Source organism: Dipodomys ordii, unplaced genomic scaffold (genome assembly GCF_000151885.1).
Source record: "Dipodomys ordii isolate 6190 unplaced genomic scaffold, Dord_2.0 Scaffold5, whole genome shotgun sequence".
NCBI classification, from domain to species: domain Eukaryota; kingdom Metazoa; phylum Chordata; class Mammalia; order Rodentia; family Heteromyidae; genus Dipodomys; species Dipodomys ordii.
Genome location: NW_012267221.1, coordinates 16,452,852 through 16,477,851, shown reverse-complemented (window position 1 = coordinate 16,477,851; position 25,000 = coordinate 16,452,852). Strand labels below are relative to the sequence as shown.

At 34.8% G+C, this 25,000-nt stretch overlaps 1 protein-coding gene across 12 annotated transcripts in view; it reads left to right on the top strand.

Annotated features, from left to right (window-relative positions):
- Scn3a (sodium channel, voltage gated, type III alpha subunit) overlaps positions 1-25,000 on the top strand; it is an 83,779-nt gene that overhangs the window by 45,678 nt on the left and 13,101 nt on the right. For all 12 annotated transcript variants that reach the window (XM_013027797.1, XM_013027729.1, XM_013027752.1 and 9 more), the window contains 6 exons: positions 1,696-1,869; positions 2,028-2,384; positions 4,563-5,033; positions 16,163-16,280; positions 17,331-17,485; positions 18,302-18,475. In XM_013027797.1, the coding sequence (XP_012883251.1) occupies positions 1,696-1,869; positions 2,028-2,384; positions 4,563-5,033; positions 16,163-16,280; positions 17,331-17,485; positions 18,302-18,475 (1,449 nt within the window). The remainder of the gene's footprint in view (positions 1-1,695; positions 1,870-2,027; positions 2,385-4,562; positions 5,034-16,162; positions 16,281-17,330; positions 17,486-18,301; positions 18,476-25,000) is intronic.

Sequence of the window (25,000 nt, the reverse complement as noted above, 5' to 3'; positions counted from 1 at the left end):
ATAGATGGATTTGTAATATGACCTCTGAAATAGACTTGCTTAGAGAAGCCTTCTCTATCAAGGGGCCAGTAATTCAGTAGCTACTATTCAGTATCAGATTTAATTTGTGAATGGTGGAAGGTTTTTGTTTTTGTTTTTCCTGGAAATCCAGCTGATTTCTTTCTTTCTTTTTTTTTGAGTCCAGTCGTGGGATTTGAACTCTGGGCCTGGGCGCTGTCCCTCAGCTCTTCAGCTCAAGGCTAGCGCTCTACCACTTGAGCCACAACACCACTTCTGGCTTTTTTCTTATGTGGTGCTGAGGAATCGGACCCAGGGCCTCAGGCATGCAAGGCAAGCGCTCTACCACTGAGGCACCTTCCTAGCCCCTCCAGCTGATTTCTTTGTTTTTTAATTTTTAATTTATTTTTTATTTTGAAAATACAGAGAGATTACAATTACATGGGCAAGATAATGAGTACATTTCTTTTTTTAAATTGTGAAATAACTGTACAGAGGGGTTACAATTACATGGGCAAGATAATGAGTACATTTCTTATCAAGCATTGTAGCCTCCTCCTCTGTTTACCTTTCCCATCCCTTCCCAGCATCCCCCTTACTCCCCCAATCATCCCCCCCCCACCAAAGTTGTAAAGTTCGTTTTTGATATGACAACTTGTACTTCTCATTGTTGCAACAGGTCCACCTGTATCCTTATTTAAACGACTTGTTTTTCCCCTTCTCCTCCACAAATTATACTGACATCAAATACAGTGAAAGCAGGGGTTATACTGTGGGGGAGGGACATACAAAACAACAAAGAAATAATCTTATAAATGTGCTAGAAACAAATGCATGAAAGAAAAAAAAACATTTGAATACATATCTTAGGGTTCATTTTCCTAACATCACCTTATCTGACCTTTTCTGCTTGACTCATACATATACTAGATATTGCAAATAAGGGAAACCATGGGACTTAAGTTTCTTTGGGCTTGGCTTACTTCACTTAATATAATTTTTTCCAAGTCTTTCCATTTCCTAACAAATGGGGCAATGCCATTCTTTCTGATGGAGGCATAGAATTCCATTGTGTATATATACCACATTTTCTTGATCCATTCATCTACTGAGAGTCATCTGGGTTGTTTCCATATCTTAGCTATAGTAAATAATGCTGCAATAAACATAGTTGTGCTGGTAGCTTTAGTGTGGTCTTGTTTGTAAACATTTGGGTAAATGCCCAAAAGTGGGATTGCTGGGACATAGGGGAGCTCTATGTAGAGTCTTTTGAGGAACCTCCATACTACTTTCCAAAGTGGTTGAACAAGTTTACACTCCCACCAACAATGAAGTAAGGTTCCCTTCTGTCCATCTGTTGTTATTAGAGCTCTTGATTTTTGCCATTCTAACTGGGGTGAGGTGGTATCTCAATGTTGTTTTGATTTGCATTTCTTTTATGGCTAGGGAGGTTGAGCATTTCTTCATGTGTCTATTGGCCATCCTTCTTTCTTCTTCAGAGAAGTTTGTCCAGCTGATTTCTTAAATAAGACAAATCCACTTCACACAATACTACTTGAGTTGTATTTGTTAAATTTAGAACTCAGCTTTGTTTTCACTAGGTTTGGTGATCTTCTTTATATATTGTCTCTATCGATTCGGTCAGCTTTTAAGGTTTCCAGTGCCACTGAAGTGCCGCTGGTCTCTGTTTTCCTTCAGGTCTTCACTGGGATCTTCACAGCAGAAATGGTCCTCAAGATCATTGCCATGGACCCCTATTATTATTTCCAAGAGGGCTGGAATATCTTTGATGGGATTATTGTCAGCCTGAGTTTAATGGAACTTGGTTTGTCAAATGTGGAGGGATTGTCTGTACTGCGATCATTCAGACTGGTATTTGCCTGCATTCACTGTTTACACCCTATCGCTTACTGTCATAACATTAAAATTGAAATGTGTATCCATATCACTACTATAGTTCCTTTAATGATATCATTATGAATATGTAATATTGTGATTGTCATTGAGAGTATCTTTTCATTGTATTATAGCTCCGGGTGTTCAAGTTGGCAAAATCGTGGCCCACACTGAACATGCTAATAAAGATCATCGGCAACTCCGTGGGGGCGCTGGGAAACCTCACCTTGGTGTTGGCCATCATCGTCTTCATCTTTGCTGTGGTCGGCATGCAGCTCTTCGGTAAGAGCTACAAAGAATGCGTCTGCAAGATTTCCGATGATTGTGCGCTGCCTCGCTGGCACATGAACGACTTCTTCCACTCCTTCCTCATCGTGTTCCGCGTGCTGTGTGGAGAGTGGATAGAAACCATGTGGGACTGCATGGAGGTGGCTGGCCAGACCATGTGCCTTATTGTTTTCATGTTGGTCATGGTGATTGGAAACCTCGTGGTAGGTATGAGTTGTGAATGTTCATAAATAAGGACTAGACTAGATGATAGGTAATAACGTGGCCTCAGGGGTACAACCTTAGGTTATCTGGTAAATGACTTAGACTCAAATCCCACCCACTGCATGACCATGAGCAAGTTACTCAATTTCTCTGAGGCTCAGGATTCCTATCAGTGACCCTGGAATAAGTGTGGTGGATGGAGGATTATGTAAACTCCTGATGAAAATTTCAGAATCATAAATTTGTTATTTCTTTGATTTTTTTCTTAGATGATGATTAAAACATTCTTTATCAAGACATTCTTATTCTAATATTATTCTGATAAGAAATTCTCTGTTAATCCTAAGGAGAACTATTTCACACTGAACTTACTGCTTTTTACATGTTCATAGTATTTGCTTACTGAGAAATATAGGTTTCATACCACCAAAGTTTGAAGATAAATTATAATAAAATAGATTATTATATTTGAGCTTCAGGTTATAATTATGCTTCCCCCCCCCACTTTTTGTGTATATGTTCATGAGCTTCAACTCTAAGTTTAGGCACTGTTCCTGAGCTCTTCAGCTCAAGGCTAGTGCTCTACCACTTGAGCCACAGCACCACTTCCAGCTTCAAGGTTATAAATATTCAAATAATTAAGCATGATACAAAGCCAGGCACAGGTGGCTCATACCTGCAATTCTACTAAAGTGACTGAAATCTGAGGATCATGGTTTAAAGAAAGTCCATGAAACCCTTATTTCTGAGTAATTACCACAATGGCCAGAAGTGGAGCTGTGGCTTAAATGATAGAGCACTAGTCTTGAGCAAAATAGATCAGGGACAGGCAAGATTTTTAAAAATACTGATTTTTACCATGACTCAAAGGCATTAATATAAAAACAGTTTATGTAGGTATGTGTTTTTATAATCACACTTTTTAGTCATGTGTGGGCAAAAATTTTTATGCAATTCCTTTGAAGGGTAAATTTCAAAGAACATCCCATTTAACCTATCATTTTTCTCAAAATAATAGAATAAAAAGTTATAGAGTCTGAAAGAAATTCAATGTATAAAGGAGCAAGTGGAGTTTCTTCTTTCTTTCTACAGTATAACATACAGAAACTCAATAATTACATTTCAAGTTAAATATTTTCATAAATAAATTCTATTTTACAAGAAATTGTGAATTATTTGTGCATTACCATTGTTTTTAGTTAATTAATTTTCTCCTCTGTATCACAATGGTATGGAGAATTAGTATTTACATGACACAGGTCTAGCCTAAACATCAGAATAATTATTGAGTTTTCTCTATCTGTTGAGCTCCTTGAACAAATACACTTCAAAAAGTAGTTGATAGGAAATGTTTTAAACCTTATATAAATTTCATTTGGAAGTTTCTGCTACTATGTGTTGCGGCCATTGGACCAACAGAATTTGTATTTCAAGAATAGTGTTTGTAAGGGTAGATGAAACAAGAGAAGGAAGAATGCTGTTAAGAATTCAATGTATATACTAAAAAAACAAAAAAGTAAAGTAAGGGTCTGGGTGAGAATGTCGATATGGGTGACACTGGTCAAGTATTGATAAAGTGCTTTGTTAAATGGCAATTCTTATGTACAACTACATGAGGAAAATGAACAAAAATGCTTGCTAAAGAAGAATATTGTTTTTATATATATCAAGTTATTAAATAAAATATTACTTATACAAATGAAGGTAGACAAATTAAGCTAATAAAGTAAAATGATTAAGATGTAAAAAACCTTTTGTTCTCTTTGAAGAACACCTTGAGCTCACCTTGAGCTCACCTTGAGCTGAAGAGCTGAAGGACAGGGCCCAAGCCCAGAGTTCAAGCCCCACGACCGACAAAAAAAACCCCAAAATCTCCAAAGCATAAAAGTAGGTTTTTTTTTTCACTATAAGCCTAAGTAGAGACACTAAGTCTCAGGAGATCCGCTTTTCTGTTTTTCTTCTCAGTGGGGAAATAGAGGTGCCTGGCTTATCATTTGCCTTTCTACAAGGTAAAATTGATCAGAGTCTTTGAATAGCATGTAATTTCAACAGAGGCTGAAATATAATAAGCATTCAAGAAGAATTTGTTAAAATCTTTAAAAATTTTTATGTATAATTTAATATTAACACAGAACTTTTTTTTCCTTTCCTTTCTTTTCCCTTTCTTATTCTTCTAGGTTCTGAACCTCTTTCTGGCCTTATTGTTGAGCTCATTTAGCTCTGACAACCTTGCTGCTACTGATGATGATAATGAAATGAACAATCTCCAGATTGCTGTGGGAAGGATGCAAAAGGGAATTGATTATGTAAAAAATAAAATATGGGAGTGTTTTCGCAAAGCTTTTTTTAGAAAGCCCAAAGTTATAGAAATCCATAAGGACAACAAAATGGAGAGGTGCTTGTCCAACAACACTGGAATTGAAATCAGCAAAGAACTGAATTACCTTAAAGATGGAAATGGAACAACCAGTGGTGTAGGTACTGGAAGTAGTGTGGAAAAATATGTAAATGATGAAAATGATTACATGTCATTCATAAACAACCCTAGCCTCACCGTAACAGTGCCAATTGCTGTTGGGGAGTCTGACTTCGAAAATTTAAATACTGAGGAGTTCAGCAGTGAGTCAGAACTAGAAGAAAGCAAAGAGGTAAGGATGCTTTTAAGTTTGCATTTCCTATGATACACACACACTGTGGTTATTCCTGATGTTAATGTGCATTATTAAAAAGCAATATTATGTTGAGAACTTAGCTCTAATGGTAGAATATCATATGCTAGGGACTATTTCAATCCCTGGCACTGAAATATCAGTAATAGTGAAGTCATAGGGTAATGTTGGGAAATTATGAGAAATTATGGGTACTCTATATATAAATATTCAGCTTCTTATAGTGAATCACGCTTGTGAAAAATTAGTAAGCTTGTCTTCTTGAGAATTTGAGGGCCAATTTCAAATGTGACCTTGTATAAAAAAAGAGAAACTAGTTAATACATTCTATGCCGCATTATATTATGCTCTTTAGACAAATCAGTAGTCTGTTTTGTTGATAATTGTGCTGGGTTTATCTCCTTATTGTCCATATTAGACTTTTACTTTAAATGTGGAAGTTTTGTATAATCTCTGTTCATCTCTGCAAGTTTTATTCATGTGTGTGATGAGTTATTTATAGAAGCATTAAAATTATTGGGAAAATGAAAGTGGTACTGAGTTAATTCCATCCCATCAGGAATTGATAAATCTATAAAGTCTTCCAGATTAACTAAAAAATACTAAGATATTCTTAAAAAAACTGTACTTCAGGATTAGAGTTGGGTAATAGATGGAAAACCTGCTATTATGATAGTATTCTTCATTGTTGATGGAAGGGAGAAAGAGAGTGGTGGAGGGAGAGAAGGGGTGAATGGAAAGAGGCAAGGAGGGAAAGAGAGAGGAAAGGAAGAGGGGAAGTTGTTGATACTGTATTAAGACTTCTAGGATAGCAAAATGGTAGTAATTCAATTCTGTTTTGTGGTAAAAAGATTAAAACCTTTGGCTATTATTTTGGATTTCTAGTACACCAATCAGAATTACTTCAGATTTACAGAATTACAGAATTACAACAGATGGAGTCAGGAAAGACATGTTTTAGCTTGAGGGTATAATGCAGACACCATGTGCCTCAGACCAATACTGTCTGATTTTGTGAGAACAATTTGGAAGTTTCCCTTTTAAAATATGTGTACAAACAAAATTGGTCTGAAATTCCTATAATAAGTAGCTGACATTACAACTCATAGTTGTCTGATTTCCCACATATTTCAGAGTTGATGAGATGTGTCATGATACTAAATATTAAAATACTTTGAAAAATGTTTCTAAAAATGAAGTAGTAGTACTCTTTCTTTGAATTATACTTGAAGTATGCTTAGCACGTTCACTGCTATGTTATCTGGCTCATTCTAAGGTTTCAAAACTAACTTTATTTTTCCATCACCTCACAAAGATTTGAGATGAAACACCAATTAATTAGCAAGCTAATAATGTTTATTATTAATTTGGCAGTCTACTATATTCTCAGGGTAAGGAAGAGTTAATGAAGAATGTTAACACACAAATCTACTCCAGGGAAATCTCCACATATTTAACTAACACACTTTGCAGAATCCCTAAAAATCTATCTAAATGCTTAATCCTGCGTCTAAAATTATAAACAGGAGAGATAAAATTAAAGTAGGTGTCAAAGTCTGAGTCAAATGTAGATGAACAGAAAGCAGAAATCTAGAAAATAAAAGTCAGAGAGGAGAGTGAGGCCTAGTATTAAAGTGGAGAATATAGTAGAAAATACATTTGAGAGGGTTGGGTATGTCAGATGGCAAATGTTCAAGTAAGTTAGAGTGTAGAATTAACAGCATAGTCAGTTTTTTAGAAGTTTTTTTCTCTTGAAACACAGGAAGCCAACAAGAATGTATTATATGAAATAATCATTCGATATCCAAGGGCAAAACAGCCTAGATTGAAAGATACTTTGGGGAATGTAACAAAAACATTTGATAGCAATGAGATGATAAAGTCTGAGCTAGGGTAAAAAAGCAACTGAGACTAACTGACAATTTAACAAACCTAAAATATCAGACATTGGAAAAAATGAAAATACATCACTGTTTGAAATGATCCTTTCATAAAGCTTACCAGATTTATTTGAACTAGATTTCATAAAGATTACCAGATTTATTTTATTGAGGTACATGACTGACTCTATATCCATATATTCAACATCTAGGCAGTAAATCAACCAGGGACAAAAGCTATTATGTAAAAACACATCTATGCTTAACATGTACAGAATTTTCTTCTTTTTGTTCCCTAAAATGCAATATAACAACTATTGACATAGCATTTCATTGTACTAATTTTTGTATTAGTTACCATAAATGATCTAGAGATGATTTCAGGTATCATGAGTTATGTTTTGGTTATACACAAATACGAGGGCAGTTTTCAGGTACCAGCGCACCTGCTGATGTGGGTATTTATAGGGGCTGGGGAATGAGTCCACCACAGATACCAAGGCGTGACTGTGCTGAAGAAGCAATAGAACAGAGAACTGAGGCCTGGATGGGAAATCAGAGTTGAAAACAAACTTGATGTTGTACATTTTATAGTTAATGAATACCAAGGTCTATGACATGGTCTTCGTGGATAGTAAACGTCTTCATTTCCTTCTTCCAAGCAGTTTCTAAAATACGTCAGTTAACTTCAAAAGGTCCCCAATCATTTCCTTTTAATAGCTGACACATCACAAATGTGAAATATTAAGATACAATTTCTTGATCTATTATCAAGACTTTGAAAATATTGGTGAGCTAAAAAAATGTCTTTTTTGAGTGATTTGTAGAACCAATCTATTATATATTAAGCTAATTTTGTATACATGAAATGTGATTACAGAATGTAGTAAGATTGCTTAAAATACAAAGATTTACTAGAGGAAAATCATCAAAGTGAAAGTATTTTGACAAAACTGGTTTAAAAATTCAAATGATATTGCCCACTAACTATTAAATTGAACCATATATTTTATATTGATAATCTATTTAAGTTAGTGCCTAACAAACCCCAGATGTAACAGGACAATTCACATTTAGATTCACAGAAAGTAGAGTTTTAAGGAGTAAAAGCAAAAAATGGCATGTTCTATCAGGTGGATTTACATAAATTGTAGGTAAATATAGTTTGATCTGAAATTTTCCCGAAGTACTAACTTTGAATATGAGTCCTATTTCAGATACATACTTACTTCAGCTGGGTTATTCTTTTTTTTTAAGTTCATATATAGTCAGACACACACACACACACACACATTGTGAAGCAATGTTTTAGTCCATGCTTCTTAGTTTGTGTGTGTGTGTGTGTGTGTGTGTGTGTGTTTTACCACGAGAGCAGCAGAACATCGAGCAATGCTTTGAGGAGCACAGGATGTCTTTAGTCCTTCCTGACAAAGTGAGCAATCGGTCATATGGGCTAAACCCAACTGGGTTGTACATTTTTCACTGAAAAGCAAAATTGCCCCCAAATTACATAAATTTTCTGTCTTAAGAGGCAATGATAAATTAATAATCAATTTAGATAGTATTTGAAAACTCCAGCTACTCTATTGTTTCCTTTTTTTTCAATAATAACAAATGGCTAACAAGTACAGCCAAAGACACTTGACCCTTGAACGTTTTTAAGAGATTAAAATGTGGATTGCTGTAATTCAACATATGGTATACAATATTACATAAATGTATGTGCATTGTATCTGTATAGATATAGATCACTCCTGCAAATAGGCTGGCATAAAAGTAAATATAAAGCTTATGCATGAAGAAACTGTAAGGCAGTTGAAGGCGGGGATTTTTTTTTATCTTAGATAAACTTAGAGATATATTATTAATCTTGTGAGAAACAAATATAGAGTTTTGTCTGATTTTGCATTTTTAAAGTTGAAGTCATAATTTCCTCGGCTCTTTACATAAGTTTAGATCTTTATACAATAGCTCTTAACAGTTTTATTTGGAAGATGGAGAAAAAAATGGGTTTAACAGTCGTTAATTATGGTTGAATTCCGAGCTCAGTCTATCAATATCATACTATGACCCTCACTGCTTACCCTTCTTACTTCTCACAGGGGTAAAATCAAGCTGGAGCCATCAAGAATGCAGCTCTGGGGTTTTTTAACCAGCCAGAGACTCGTGCCACCACTTTTGCCCAGGTTACCCAAGCAAGTTGTACATGTACAATCACTTTCTCAATGACTTTTGACTGGCCTGCATGCTACTCGGCTACATTCCTTCCCCTGCCGTGGCAAGGAAGTGCTAGACTGGCGCAGCTGCTCTGTGCTTAGCGTGTGACACTTCACAGCATGGTCAGGCGAGACTGGCAGTCCCAACATCTTATTCAGCTCTGCTAATGGGCTTTCCAGTTCAATCTCATAGACTTTAAAAAGCAATAATTGCATGCTCTCTAGAGGATTTATACTATCTATTTTGAGGCATAATAGAAATGTGTAAGATTCAGTATAGTCTAGGACTTAAAAGAGCATGCAATTTTTATTTTTCTGCTTCAATTTCATTAAAATAAGACCACAACTTTTTGTTGATGATTCAGCCCTTATATATATGTATATACATATATAAGCTATATCACCAGAATGAACCTCATAAGTTTGTTTTTCTAATGGCAATGTCACTTTTAGGTCATTATTTTCAGATCTATGACTACAATTGTCAACCTAACAATTCTTGTGCTCCAGATTAAAATGTTTGTTTTGTGATTAAGGAAGAGGCTTAGTAAAAGAGGAGAGTGATCCTAAGTTTTTGGAGAAGGGCCACAGTCTGTATACGCATTTGGGCACCACATATCTTGGATATTTGGTAGTTTAGGAAAGTTAAATCAGGTGACTGAAAACTTAAAAAAACATTAATTATCATTGTAATTGAAATAAGGGAACTATCTACTATGATGAGGGAAAACAATGTATCTTGATCATTGATTAGCCTAGTGAATTTAGTTTTGATTTGGAATTTCTTTCATATACATTGATTTCTTCTGAAATGTCCTACCTCAAACTAACATGGAATGTTTATTATTTTGAGGATTAATTATTATAAGGAGAAAATGATCCCTCCTAAGACTATTTTAGCTGAGTGGATTAACTAAGATTTTAATCACTTGAGTGACTTTCTTCTGTTGAACTACTACCCTATTGGAATCCCAACCAGTATAGGAAATTTATGAAGCAAAAGTATAAAGTTCACATGTATTGAGCCATTTCAAGACTATTGGTATAAACAAACATCTAATTGGAGATTGAAATTGTCTCCAAGTTTAATTTATATGTACATGCATTTTTTCTTAGAGAAAATTAAAAATTACTGATATAATACAACCAATTGAGAAATGCAATTGCTAACTAAAAACAGATTTAAAAAACAATCCTTAGTGATTTGTGCAGTTTTCACTTATCACTAATGTAGTTGTCAAACTACATTATTAGTCATGGAAGAAAATCTGATTTCTCTTCTCTATAAAGCAGAATAAAATGAAATGATGCTGGCAAGCTGGCTTTTACACCATGTTTATCACAGGATGCCCTCCTTTTTGAAGCTGTTGTAGAAATTATGAAAGTACATGTTTGACTAAGGTCCTGAGCATAAGGCTTTCTAGAAAAGGTGCTGTGCTGTTTTGAGACTTGGAAGAGCAACAAGACAAGGACGTTAGCTCTCAATCTCTGCCAGTGTTTCAGAATGTCCTTCTGAGAATCACAGATGGGGATGTGAATAGCCATTGTAACATTTCAACCTTCAGTGAACTATGTTGGTGCCTTAGTAGCTTTCTGCTGAATAAAACCAATTAAGTCTGGTTCTGATGGAAATTGTTGTACCCCTTCTCAAGATAAATGGCCTTTTGCTTTTGCTTTCTTGACGCTCTTTGGCCCTGCTCTTCAATTTCCATATAATGACTTTCTGTTTCATATATCATGCTCTTATTCAGGCTATTTTTAGAGGAAAAAAAAAGCAGCTCTACGGGTGTTGTACATTTAACCATATGTCAGAAAAAAGCCAGCTGGTGGCAGTTTATATTTTTAATCACTCAATAACTGATCACAAAATAAAAGGAGCTATTTTGTTATATTCTTCTTGTCCTGGACAAGCATCCAACTAGATTCAGTATGTGGCTGCCGGTAATTCAAATGAAATATCCTAAGTCATGGCTATGTATATCCAAAACATCAGACGAAGGCCCTGGTCGTATGTGTGACCAAAAGATTTTCCTCTTCTACTAGTAAGACAAACTCCTGAATAAGATTATAGAGGAAATGGCTAGATTTTAAAGGCAATCTGTAATGGCTGAATCTTTTATTTTGTCTCTTGAATCATACAGCAATTTGTGAGAGTCCAACATTTGAGAGCTGACTGAAAATAAATGAAATGTGAGCGCATTTCAGTGGAAGTAGGCCAGTTGCTAACATTCTCTTCAAGTTCTGGAAGTTAAATTCATTCTTTAATTGGGTAAAAAAAAAAAAATCAAGAGCACTATTTGTCACAAGGGGAAATTTATACATAAGGTCATGTTGCTATGGGTGTGGGGAATGGTTCCATGGCCTTTTCAGTTGCTAATTCTGTCATTTCTTATTTGAAGAAACCCATTCCTCTAAGTGGTGGTTGTGGTTAACCTTCTCAAGTACCATGTGTCTGAGAGCATGGTTCTTGGGTCAGTGTGCAGCTTCCACAGCATTGCGCCAGGCTTCTGCTACAGCCAGGCATGTTTTCTGCGGCTGAATTAGACCTGGAGAATGTTGCATCTTAAAACCTGCTTTCCAGTGTGCATTTGTAGAGCATACGCCATCATCCCTCTGTAGACTCAATTTGTTTCTACAAGGGATGGAAAAATCTAAACTTAAGTGCCATGAAATATTGAAGGCGTTAGGAAGATAATAGTACAAGCAAGCAAGTTTGGACTTGTACTATGTGGTTTTTTAATATGAAATTTTTCTTTCTACTTTTAGCTAGTTCAGAACAAGTAGTAAGTTTGGTTATTTAGCACAGGCATCAAGTTCCTTAATATGATACATTTCATTTCAGGTTTCTTTGATTTTTGTAAAATTTTATGTCATATAGTAACAGCTATGGCAGTATAAAGTAAGTTATCATTTGTGTCTATCACCAGTTGCTTGCTTTTAAGTCAGTTATATGCTTTAAAATCTTATGAGTAATTTTGTTATGTCTTTAGTAAGTATAACACAAACTATCCTCTACTAAAGTAATTAATGTTAATTTATAGAATTAACGTAAATTGCTATTATGTTGATGTACAGAATTTTAAAAGATTAAATAGTTATGTGGAGCATAACTTAGTGACTTAGAAGCACAGTAATGAACATAAGCAATATATATTGAATATACAAGAGACTTCCAATCAAATTCAACCTCTCTATCACTGTCCAGCATCTTCTCTTCTTAAAACCATTTCAAAGGATTCAGTGTTCTATTCTCATGCGTGCCTATAAGGTACTTCAACCTTATTTCAACCTTCAACCTTATATTCAACCTTTCATCATTTTCTTCCTTCCTACTATTAACTATGTCCTGATTGAAGCTTTAATACATTCCTGTCATTTATTTTCTTTAGTGTATATTAATTTACAGAGGAATCCTACCATGATATTTCAACATATACATACATTATACTTTGGTAAAAATAATACCCTCTTCAGTAAACTTTATGCAAGCAATGACTGTGGCATTGAAACCCATGTATTGAATAGGTGATATAATTGATAGAAACCCAATTTAAACTTCAGATCATTAATGTGAATAGAAGCACAACTTTTGAAATGTCCATAGTTCATATAATAATACATAACATCATATAATAAAATATAAATACTACCCTTTGATTTTAAAAAATGTGGCCTATTGGCTAAAAAAAGTGTAGTGGCATTTCTGATTGCTGCAGTTAAACAATGAATTGCACTCGAAGAGAGCTGACCTTGTGTTAACCTCATAGGGAAAAAGGAATCTCATGAAATATTTGTTAACAAAGAGATCACTTGCCTATCACTTTTCCTCTTTGTTTATGAAGTTCTTAGAGATTGGAAACATATCCTCTGAAAATTCTCTTGGGAGTTTCCCAGAGACTTAGCTTACAAAGCTTATGAATCTTAGCTTAAAAAGCTTATCCTCATTATCAGAAAAAAAATCTGGATAGCATTGAAACAATTTTTCATATAAATAGATTCTTAGCAAGGTACTGGTGGCTCATTCCTGTAATCCTAGCTACTGAGGAGGCTGAGATCTGAGGATCTGGTTCAATGCCAGCCCTGGCAGGAAAGTCCCTGAGACTCTTATCTCCAATTAACCACTACAAAGCCGGAAGTGACATTGTAGCCGAAGTGAGAGGACCCTGGGCTTGAGCAAAAGAGCTCAGGGTCAGCACACAGGTCTGCATTCAAGCCCCACGACTGACACAAAAAAAAAAAGAAAGAAAGAAAAAAGAAAAGATTCTTTTCCTGGAGAGAAGGGCAGCATGGGGGTAGGGTCTTTCCCTTCTCTGTTTTCAAATGACATTGGCTTCAGAGTTCCAGGGAGACAGAGGTGAACTAATTGAATACTGTCCTTCTCTAAGTCAGTGTATCCAAATATGTAGTGTTATCACAGAGCTAACTGGGATAGTATGATTATTCACACACAAACATGTTAGTGACATTCACAAATGTTTGTAATCTAAAGAAAATTAGTAACAAAATTCTGTCATCCATACTTGGTAAACAGTTGATTGAACTTTCATTTTCCTTTCTGCCTCCTATACTGTGTATTGTGAATCATTGGTTTTAAGTAAGTATTGTAATTAAATATATGACACCAGTAGTAGAATATGTGACAATCATTATGTGAAAATTAAACAATTTCCATTTATGAAGGGTAAGTATATTTTCTAAAGTTTTCAAGCTGAAAAGCATATAAGTCTGTGAGTTTATACATATAATGCTTATGACTTTCTTCTCTCATACTTCCTTGTTTGGCATCTGACACAATTTGGAAATGTATGTTTTTACACTAAATTATTATTGATAAAATAATTTCTATTTAATAAGAAAATTCATTTTCTAATCCAAGTAGATAATTTCTGGTAAGGCCATTTCTGAGTGTTATGTACTATAAGAAATGAGAGATAAAAGTGTTCAGCTATCATAATTTTCTCTAGAAAAGTAATATAAAGTACATTTACTGTTTAACTCTTCATGAACCTGGCATAACTACTGAGTGGCATTTTATACATGGTGATGTGGATCTTTTTATATACAGTATGTGTGTTTATTTGTTATATATGTATAAATATGTGTGTGTACATCAACACACACACATATATGTACATGCACATATATATGCTATATTTTACCAAAAGGAGCAAGAATAATTAACTAAATGAACTATAGAATTTGCTGGAAATAGCATGCAAGAAAGAGACTCTGTGAAAAAAGGTGTTCTATGCTTAAAAAATGGTGAGAATAATATTGATGGTCAGGAAAATATTGATGCACCTGAATTAGCTGAGGAAGAAGATAAATCATGAACTTTGTGAATAGCATCTCAAACTATTTTCATGTCATACTGGTGTTATTTTTGAAGTGTCTATAATTGCTGTCTGTCAGCAAAAGCCATAGTGTCCAACCTATAAATCATCAATGAAATTGGAAGAGTAAACTGCTGAGACCAAATCATTTTTCTTGATTATTCCAAATGCTGTTATGATTATACCCAGTCATTGCTTCTCTAAGCTTTATTAAAAAAAGAATGAATATACCCTATGTGCAAGAAGCAGAAAAATACTAGGAGAAAATTTGTCTGTGCTTCTCTGGTTTTCAAAAAGTAAAGGAATTTCGTAAAAATTCCTATTATCTAACAAGCCTAAGAACCATCAGACACAATGATGACCTAGCTTTTCTTTTCAGCAAACTCCACAGTAGAAGGAATTATACTGTGGAATTATATTTTGACTTGAAATTATTCTCATAATATATTTATTTGGATATGATTAATATCACTTTCAAAGTCACACCATGGCAAGTATTATCTGGACATTACTCTTCAATTTTAGTTCACATTATAAAATATTAAGCTCACATTGACATTATGATTTCAATAAATCAGAAAAATTTGAGCTAAATTTCTCCCAATATGACCTGTCATTAGCCCTTTTTAAAATAGGACGTTAACTCAGGAGGCTAGGGCTGAGTGCCTTTCACACTGAGCTACTGATGTTCATAATGGGGGCTTCAAAATCATTCACATGCCCATGAGCTGTTCTTTCATCCTGAATGCATTACACCGCCTGCTTGTGCTGTGTGTCATCATGTCTTTGCACACTTTTCACAAAGCATCACACATTCAGATATCTTCTTGACAGATCTTAGGAAACTTATTAGATCTTTATTCTTGTACCATTAAAGTGTCCTGTTTCACCATGCCGCAGTGATTTGTTTAAAAGAAAAATTTGCAGCCTGATCACATGTTGAATATAAAAAAGACCTCCTCTACAGATTCTAGGTGATGTCATTTATGAAGATATTTCCATTGCAGTTAGAATTCTTCAGCAAGCATTAGATTCCTTTATGCAGTTACAAAGAGGGAGAAAGAATGATCCATCACTTTGTGCTAGTAAAGTAAGGAGAAAATTATGTAAGCCAGAGAAAAATATAGCTCAAAGTTGAAATGTAATGACTGTGACTAATGTTAACGTGCTGCTCTCCCTTTTGAAAATTACAGAAACATGGACAGCACTTAGAAACAACCGGTAATGTTCTGTGCCCTCTGAAAATTTCTATCTGAAGAGGTGCAAGTTATAGCTTGATTTGTTGCATTTAATTAATATAATCATGAGTAGATGTTAACATAATAAGTTCTTCTCAAACTATTTTTGGGTTAGCCAGAATATTAATGTTATCAGGTTATTTTCCTATGGCATTCATGCATAAATGGAGATGATAAAACAAATTAATCAGTATGATCAACCCTTTCAAATCATCTATAGTAACTGCTGTTTAACCTTTATTTGCTTGAATGAGGTAACTCGTCACATTGTTGTGATTAGTAGAAATTTAATTATGTGAAATTATTAGTATAAAATCATCAGTATCACTACTCAAGTCAAATGCAAGTACTATTATATTTTGCACTGTGGGAGAGCATTTCCCAATTATTTGAATAAATGGGAACAAAATTCACATCTTGGAAATGGAATTGTGTTTCCAGAAATTAAATGCGACCAGCTCATCAGAAGGAAGCACAGTAGATGTTGCCCCACCCAGAGAAGGTGAACCTGAAATTGAACCTGAGGAAGACCTTAAGCCAGAAGCTTGTTTTACTGAAGGTAATCAAATAATAGGATGTGAGAAAATCTCCCATCAGTCCTTCCAAATGTTTTTGAGGGAAGTATTTAAAACAGTGAAGACAGGCTTATCTTTGTTTTTCTCATTTCCTCTAAATAAAATTTATGTTTTCAGATTATTCAATAGCAGAAACTATTCCTGGAAAAAAAATAAGAGAATAGAACTTAAAAAAAACCTTTCACCCTATAGAATGCAAGAATACAGATCCTAAGATACATTTGTCACTTTAAAATGTCATGTCACTGATAATTGCAATCCCTTCCGAATATATCACTGATTATGTGATTTGATTTCTAGGGGCTATGGTAATGGCATCGCACCTCTTATAATTTCAAATGTGATTATTTTGTGTAATGCCCAGAGCTATTTGGAGAGGTAACTTTGGCAGGGGGAGTCACAGTTGTTCTTGCAGTAACACTGCCAGCAAATTGTACACAAATCAGTAAAGATTTATTGACTCATCATATTTGGATTTAATCTGATGAGTGGTAGCACAGAGAGTAAAAGCAGAACAGCAAAGAGAAGTAAAAAAATAATGCAAAATCTTAGGTGGCAGAAGACAAAGGAATTAGGAGATACTGACTGACAAGATGAGTCATGGCGAGACTAAGAAAAGCACTGAGGCTGAAAATAAATTAGCTGGAGAATATTGACAGCAGCTATTACCTGAAAAGACAGTGGGGTTTTCTATGATTGAAGAGGAGGAAATTGAAATTTAGAATTTAGGGTTTGCCCCTATCTTGAGATTTTCTTGCAGCAAAGAAATTCTGATGTCTATTGAAATATATACATATGTATACATTGAAGCAAATATGAGTAAAGAAGTTTCTTATATTCTAAGTGTATAAGACTAACAATATTTTATTGCGTGGGAGAAATGTTGGAGGAGACAAGGGAATGACACAGCCAGGTACCCCATAAAATGCTGAACTGGGGTTGGGGTGGAGAGGGAGCAAGAAATTTTATGCTTTTCCTTTTTAGAAATAAAATATATTTTTTCTGTTTTGTTCCATTTAACCACTGCCTTTTAGGATGTATTAAAAAGTTTCCCTTCTGTCAAGTAAGTACAGAAGAAGGCAAAGGAAAGATATGGTGGAATCTTAGGAAAACCTGCTACAGCATTGTAGAGCACAACTGGTTTGAGACTTTCATTGTCTTCATGATTCTTCTCAGCAGTGGTGCTTTGGTAAGTAAAACGCATGCTGGGCAGATTCAGGCTCCAGTGAAGAAGCTCATTCCAATAAAATTCCAGAAATATAAACCAAGTTTAAGAATCAAAAGAGAAGTGATATCTGTTGTCTTGCAGAACTGAGTACTCTATGCAAAATTCTGTTGGAAACAAATCAGATGAAACAGCCAGATGGAATTTTTCATCTGGTGTTTATCTAGCAGATGTTTTTCCTCACTGAGACAACCATTTGCAGAAACATTGTGTGGCTACATTACCTTCCCTGTCAAATGCCATCTAGTTTTCCCTAATAATTATGTTAACATTAATGGATGAAAATTGTATCTTGCTTTCTTCGTGTGTAATCAATGTTCCCTCAAAATAAGCTAGATCATTCAGTGAATGAAAGAGAGTAATATTGGAATAAGCATATACTACCCTTAGAGCCTCTAGTTATTTTTTAAATTCATGTCATTTCACTGAAAGTCTTTGTAGTAGTAATTGAGATAGACACTCGAGGGAGTAAAATTTAGGGATTAACATCAATAAAGAGAAGACATTGTAAAAAGGAAATATACTCATTACCTGATTCATGTAATTTTAATCCCTCTTTACATCACTTTTTAAATAATGGTAAAAATAAAGATGTTGACTTTTCCTTGCCAATATTTTCCTAGTTAGTCTTAGGCTTTAGATTTTTTTCAGTTTTTCAATGTCTGTATGATACTTGTCAATACTTATCAAATTATTTCTTTGTTAATATATGTTAAGCACATTAGAAGTATTTAAGGGAGTCAAACCATCAAGATAAATTAACATTATATTTATTCTCAGGCTTTTGAAGATATATACATTGAACAGCGAAAGACCATCAAAACCATGCTAGAATATGCGGACAAGGTCTTCACGTATATATTCATTCTGGAAATGCTTCTCAAATGGGTAGCTTATGGGTTTCAAACATATTTCACTAATGCATGGTGCTGGCTAGATTTCCTGATTGTTGATGTAAGTATACAGAATTATTTCCATAAAATTATTCTTAAAATATCCAAGTTTAACTAAAACCTTGACAGAACCTAGTTTTATTAATACTGACACAGCTGTACAGGGATTTTATTTTTAGTTACAATAAATTCACCAATGCTGAATGTCTCTCAGGAAGAGTAAAGCAGAATGGGTTGTTTCTTACTACCAGCAGGCAGTTCATTTTTTTTATGTAGAGAACATTAAAATAAGTAACATAAATAGTATTGTTAATTGACATATCTAAGCACTTCGCTTATTAACAGTTCAACAAAGTACCACCATAGGTGATGGGGAAAAATCATCACAGCTTTGGGCCAGAAATGGTAAGAACTGGACTTTCCAGCCATACTGGGCCACATGAAACTAAATAGGATTAATGTAACCCATTTTCTGTATTTCTTAAACTATGTACCTCAGAGATAACAAAATACTCTCTCCCACTTTTTGTGTCAGTAATGGGGCTTGAACTCAGTGCATGGGCACTATCCCTTACCTTTTCAAGGCTAACACTACCACTTGAGCCGCAGTTTCACTTCTGGCATTTTGGTGATTAATTGGAGATAAAAGTCTAATGGATTTTTCATGTTGGTTTCAAACCACATCCATAGATCTCAGCCTCCTGAGTAGCTAGAATTAAAGGAATGGGCCACCAGTGCCCAGCTACTTCCATTTTTAAATCAGTAGTTAGATAAAATAGTAGCTAATAATATCTTTACCATGCAGAGTTAGGTGTAGATCCGCTCTAAGTCTGATTACTCTGTGGTGAGTAGTCATAGAAACAGTGCAATTATCTGACTTGCAGCCTATTTTTTTTTTTATTTCAAATGCAGGAAAAACACTCGGGCAAACTGATCCTCATTTTTTGGTTCTTAGTACCTGTGATAATGTATTGTGGGGCTTCATAGCTTTTCTCCAAAGCAAAGATCTTCAAGCACTATCCCTGTTTCCTAGCAATCATGAAGTACTTTATTTTTAACTTTCACGCTTGCCAGTATGAACAAATAATTGCTGCATGTGTATATATTCATTGTTTTGTATCATCTTTGACAAGTCTGGGTCTGTCAAAGATGTATTGTCTTCCATATCACAAGAATGTGCCCACAGTTTTGGAACCAAATGTAGGTAACCTCTTGAGTTCATGACAAATCTGTTGCCATTTCTATTAGATTGGATTAGATACATTCAGAATAGTATAGTAGTGGTAGATTGTCAGGATGCTTTATTTTTTTAAATTATTTTTTGTTTGGTCTTTTTGTGCTAATACCCGTTCTTGAGTGAACTATAGCTGGTACTTTAACACTTCAACCCTTCTTCCAGTCAGGTACTTTGCTGGTTACCTGGAGGTAAGAGTCACACAGATTTTTTTTTCTCTCCAGGTAAAAAACAACAATAAGAATATTCTCATTGGTCATCTTATTTTAAAAGATAATCTTATTAATTTAGCTATGCATTTCAATAATCATTTATTTTTTAAAATATGACTTTTATTCTCCAACTGTGGTATTTCCTTAAACCCCAAACCCTGACTACCAACTGTTTCCTAGATAATATCTATACATACCTCTCTCTATTTTTCCCTCCAAACATGAATTTCTTCATGCATTCCTTCTTGAGTCTTGTGGAAATATATGCGTGATGTTTAGCCAAGTCCTGTCTCAGCCTCATTCTTCCACCTCTCGTAGCCAATCAATAAGCAAGGTCTCTTCTATGTTACCAACTAATAAACAAGTTGATGTGTTGGTTTTCCTCTTTAACACTACCATTATTTACTGGGCCAAAATATGGCCTTCTAATTGTGTTCCTTGCCTCCAGTCACAGCCTCATCAATTGTCTCCTATGGGAAGATCCACATGTACCTTTTTCTTTTTCAAGTACTCTCCAAGGGATGCATCTCACGAGTCATCATGCTAAATATTGAGAATATCGACAGATATGGGTTCTCATTTGTACTGATAGTAATAGTAATACAGTGATTGAACTGAACCATAAACTGACCTGTCTTTAATATGTCCTAATTGATTTTATGTTTACCATAATGGATGAAATATCTACTAATATCCCATTTTTAGATGGGAAAATTAAAGCTAACTCTTAATTGTCTCTATACCATCCATACGTGACATAAAATGTCTAAAATATTTTGTGATTTTTCAAAAAAAATGTCAAATGTCCATTCACATAGTTACATACTCCATAAACAGAAGTAATCATACTCACTCCCAATCTAACCAGCATTTCCAGTACTTTTCCAGTGGTGTGCCTAGTGAAAGATCATGTGTCCATTTACAAATACAAAGACATTGGTTTATTCTCCTGTTTCAGTGTGATTAACATATAGTGTAATTTCCCTTTAATGATCTTAAATGGAATTAAAGAATTAAGTGAATGAATGGATGAATGAGTGAGGGAAATGGAATTAACTAATTAAGATTCCAGACAAGGAAGTAAGGTTTAAGAAGATTACCTGATCCAGACTCTTCATTTTAAAACAAATTTTAAAAATGGGTTTTTGGAGCATTTGCATGAAGTGATTGAGGAATCCATGGTTTCCGCTCACCACATAGAAGCCTCAGTGATGCATCAACAGTGTCTTTTCATCCTTTCATAGCAATAAACGTTTAGATCTGATTCCCATTGCCACAAAGAGCACAGTGACTTGGTAAGAAATGTACGCATTATCCTGCCCATGTAATTGTAACCCCTCTGTACAGTATGTTCACAAATAAAAAATAAATAAATTAATTAAAAAAAACAAAGAGCACAGTGATCAAGATGTTTTTAGATCATGTATAAACCTTCTGAATATTCTAGTTATATATAAATTAAATGCCCACAAGTATGCTGGAAATACCTAAGACTGAAACAGAAAGGAAGTTTCATTACCCTGAGTGATAAATTCCCATTATGTAAAAATGAACTCCCACATCTGCCTGGCATTGCCTAGGAGTGCCTTTGCTCTTCTTCCAGCCACTGCTATCTTCACTCTGTTTTTACTATATGCATAACCCTAATTCACCAAATTCCTTTATCTTCAGCAACGCATACTCCAGTCTTCACCAATAGTTTTGACGACCACTCCCACAGCAGCTGTTCCCTGCCACGATCTGAACACTTACGTAGGTGTTGTAAAGCAAACAGGAACTAAAGCTGCTCTGGAATAGAAGTGGAGAGGTGTGCGTGTAGTAGTCTGAAGTTCCAAGTGGACTGGCCAGGAGAAATCTTGAGTTAATTCATGTGTTATTCAAACCCTTTGGTACTATTAATATATGAGGCTAGTCTATTAACCTCAAATCATGATATATTAAAGAGACTTTTGTGGCCTCACAGGGCAATCCATCCACAATGTGGATTGTGGCTTCTATGTGCTGACCTCTGTAGCAAGGCTACATGGTACTTTCTTAGCAATGAAGATGTATTTCACTGAACTCTCACAGGGTTGGAGATAGATGGGTGGGGAGTGTCTAGCTTTTCTAGATAGAGACTTTTAATCAATTCTGTTTCTACCTCATTAGCAGGAAGCTGGTGGTTCCAAGCCCAGCAAGTTTCAGGTACTTGAGGAAGCAATTTGACTTGCTTCTGCAGGCACCTAGGTTTCTGCTGCTTTCCTCCGATGAAAAACTAATCATACTTGGTCTTTGTATGATCCAGAATTCCTTAAAATCATTCACTTTTATGCCTCTTTTGTCATTTTCCATGAGCACAATTGTCTTCCTTCTAGTTGATTTTCATCCCATAGGGAACATAATATGTTAATCAAGCAGGTAGATCAAAACCAAGGTTAGAAAGAATTTGTGTGTGTGTTGCTATTTAATAAATGACATTGCATCTGTGGATTTGTAGGAGCACATTTTATATGAAAAAGATTTACAGTATTTCCATGGGTGACATGAATATTTTTTCCTAGACTTGTCATAATGTTTTCATGATATAGGAATTTTGATGGGTGATTTAGTCAGATTTATCAGCTTTTTTCTCCTTGTTTTTTTTTTCATGTATATGAAGACTCTCTCATATCCAATCACTATTAATATTGCTATGTTTTTCTAGCTTGTAGTTTAAGGAGTTTTACTTGCTAATTGGTTTATAGTTTATGTTTTAAGTTGTGGTCAATAAGGAAATGAATTTGGTGAAGAATGTGTACATCACCAATATGATTTTCTTCCAAATGGTTTCTCATTTAATTAAATACTCACATGTAGTGTTGTGTCCTCTTATTTTCAACTCTCTCCTTACCCACATGCTAACTCTCAGTATGTACTGGTTGAATTTTTATTTTTATTCATTCATTTCTCTCTCTTTTTCTCTTATGTCTCCCTCTGTGTATGAATATTTAGGAGGAGAGAAGAAAGCTTTGTTTACTATAGACATAATTAATTTTCTCATCGAGATATAGTCTTTTTAAAATAATAATATTGTAAATTAGTTTCTGTTTTGATTACTTTTTCATTTATATAAAACACAAATTTTCTAAAAAGTTAATATAAAAATTAGTCTATCACCTAAAATTATTATATTGTTATTATAATAATTTTCACTTGATTTTCTTGAGATTTTTGGTACCACACATTACATCTGGTAACAATTACTTTGTTTAATTTTCTGATTCTTATAACTAATATTTCTTTTCCCAGAAAGTACAAAATACTAGTATCTGTGATGCCAATATTTGTGTGTGTGTGTGTGTGTGTGTGTATGTGTGTGCGTGCGTGCGTGAGTGCCAGTCCTGGAGCTTAAACTCAGGGCCTGTATGCTGTCACTGTGCTTCTTTTACTAAGGCTAATGCTCTACCACTTGAATCACAACTTCGCTTCCTGCTTTTTTGGTAGTTTATTGGAGATAAGAGTCTCACAGACTTTCCTGCCTTGGCTAGCCTGGAACTGTTATCCTCAGATAGCAGCCTCTTGAGTAACTAGGCTTATAGACATGAGCCATTGGCACCTGCCAGGAATATTCTTTCATCTAGTTACAATTCAAGTGCTTCTTCATTGGATATCAAAATTATATGACATTTCAGATTAGCTTCAGAATGTAGGAAAGTGCTATATATATATATATATATATATATATAGCATAATTTAATTTATTATAACCTAATTATAATATTGATTAAATCAATTTTCACTGAATATCCTCAACATTCAAACACTTTTAACATTAATATGCAACAAATTCCAGCAATAAAATTTTCAGGAAATTCAATGTTAGGCATTTTTTTACATTTTTCTTTGGAACTTTCAAAGGCTCAAGATACTGCAGCTTAAGAAAATATTAGGAAATTATGCCAATATGCTGATATCAGGGCTGCAACTCTGGAATTTTGTCTTCTAAGCCAAAAGATCTATGCTATAAATCAGTTTCCCTAATACACAGTTCTAGCCCTCTGAAAGATGGGTTAAAAGCAAGCATTACCTCATGGTGAGTGAATTATTTCATATTGTGCCAGGGCTCATTGGCTCTCCACAGGACCTATCTTTACTTTTTCAAACATAAGTTTCCATACTTTAAGATCTTGAGAAATTTAGAGCCACATTTTTTAAACCCAATCATACATACATATATATATATATATAATTTTATTGTAAAAATACTGTACAGAGGGGTTACAGTTTCATGAGTGCATTTCCTATCCAGCCTTGTTACCTCCTCCTTTGTTTATCCCCTACCATCCCTTCCCTCCCCACCTCTCCAACTCCTCTGCTCCACCCCCGAAGTTGTAAAGTTTATTTTCAACATACTGTCTTGTACATCTCATTGTTACAATGGGTCAACCTGTATCCTTATTTAAGCATTTTCTTATTTTTCCCTCCCCAAATTATAAAATGTGTATACAAGATGCAGGGCACTGGAATCAAATATAGTGAAAACTAGTTATACCATGGGGGAAGAACATACAAAAGAAACAAAAAAAACCATAGTACATTATAAGAACATAAAATAATAGCATTCATCTACTGAAGGGCACCTAGGCTAGTTCCATATCTTAGCTATTTAAACCCAATCTTAAGTACTTTGTTGGGAGGACAAAGGAAGAAATTTTCAGTTATGATAGAAACATTTTAAAAAAGAAATCCTTTGATGTCTCTTGAGACAAAGGAGGATCTTAGAACATAGAATCCTGTGAGTTCTCTAATAGCTTTTCAAATCTTTTCAGTCTTCTGTGGTATCAAGCCCATGAAAGATGGGTTAAAAGCAAGCATTACCTCATGGTGAGTGAATTATTTCATATTGTGCCAGGGCTCATTGGCTCTCCACACTCAAGTCACTTATTATTCTGACGAACCCCATGCTCATTAATCAGTGACATTTACCTTGAAAACCTAGATTCTAGTTTTGGTGTCTTGTTGAGACCATGTATTCTTTCTTTCTTTATTTTTTTGGGTCCAGTTGTGGGGCCAGAACTCTGGGCTTGGGTGCTGTCCCTCAGCTCTTCAGCTCAAGGCTAGAGCTCTACCACTTGAGCCACAGCGCCACTTCCGGCTTTTTTTTCTTTTTGCTTATGTGGTG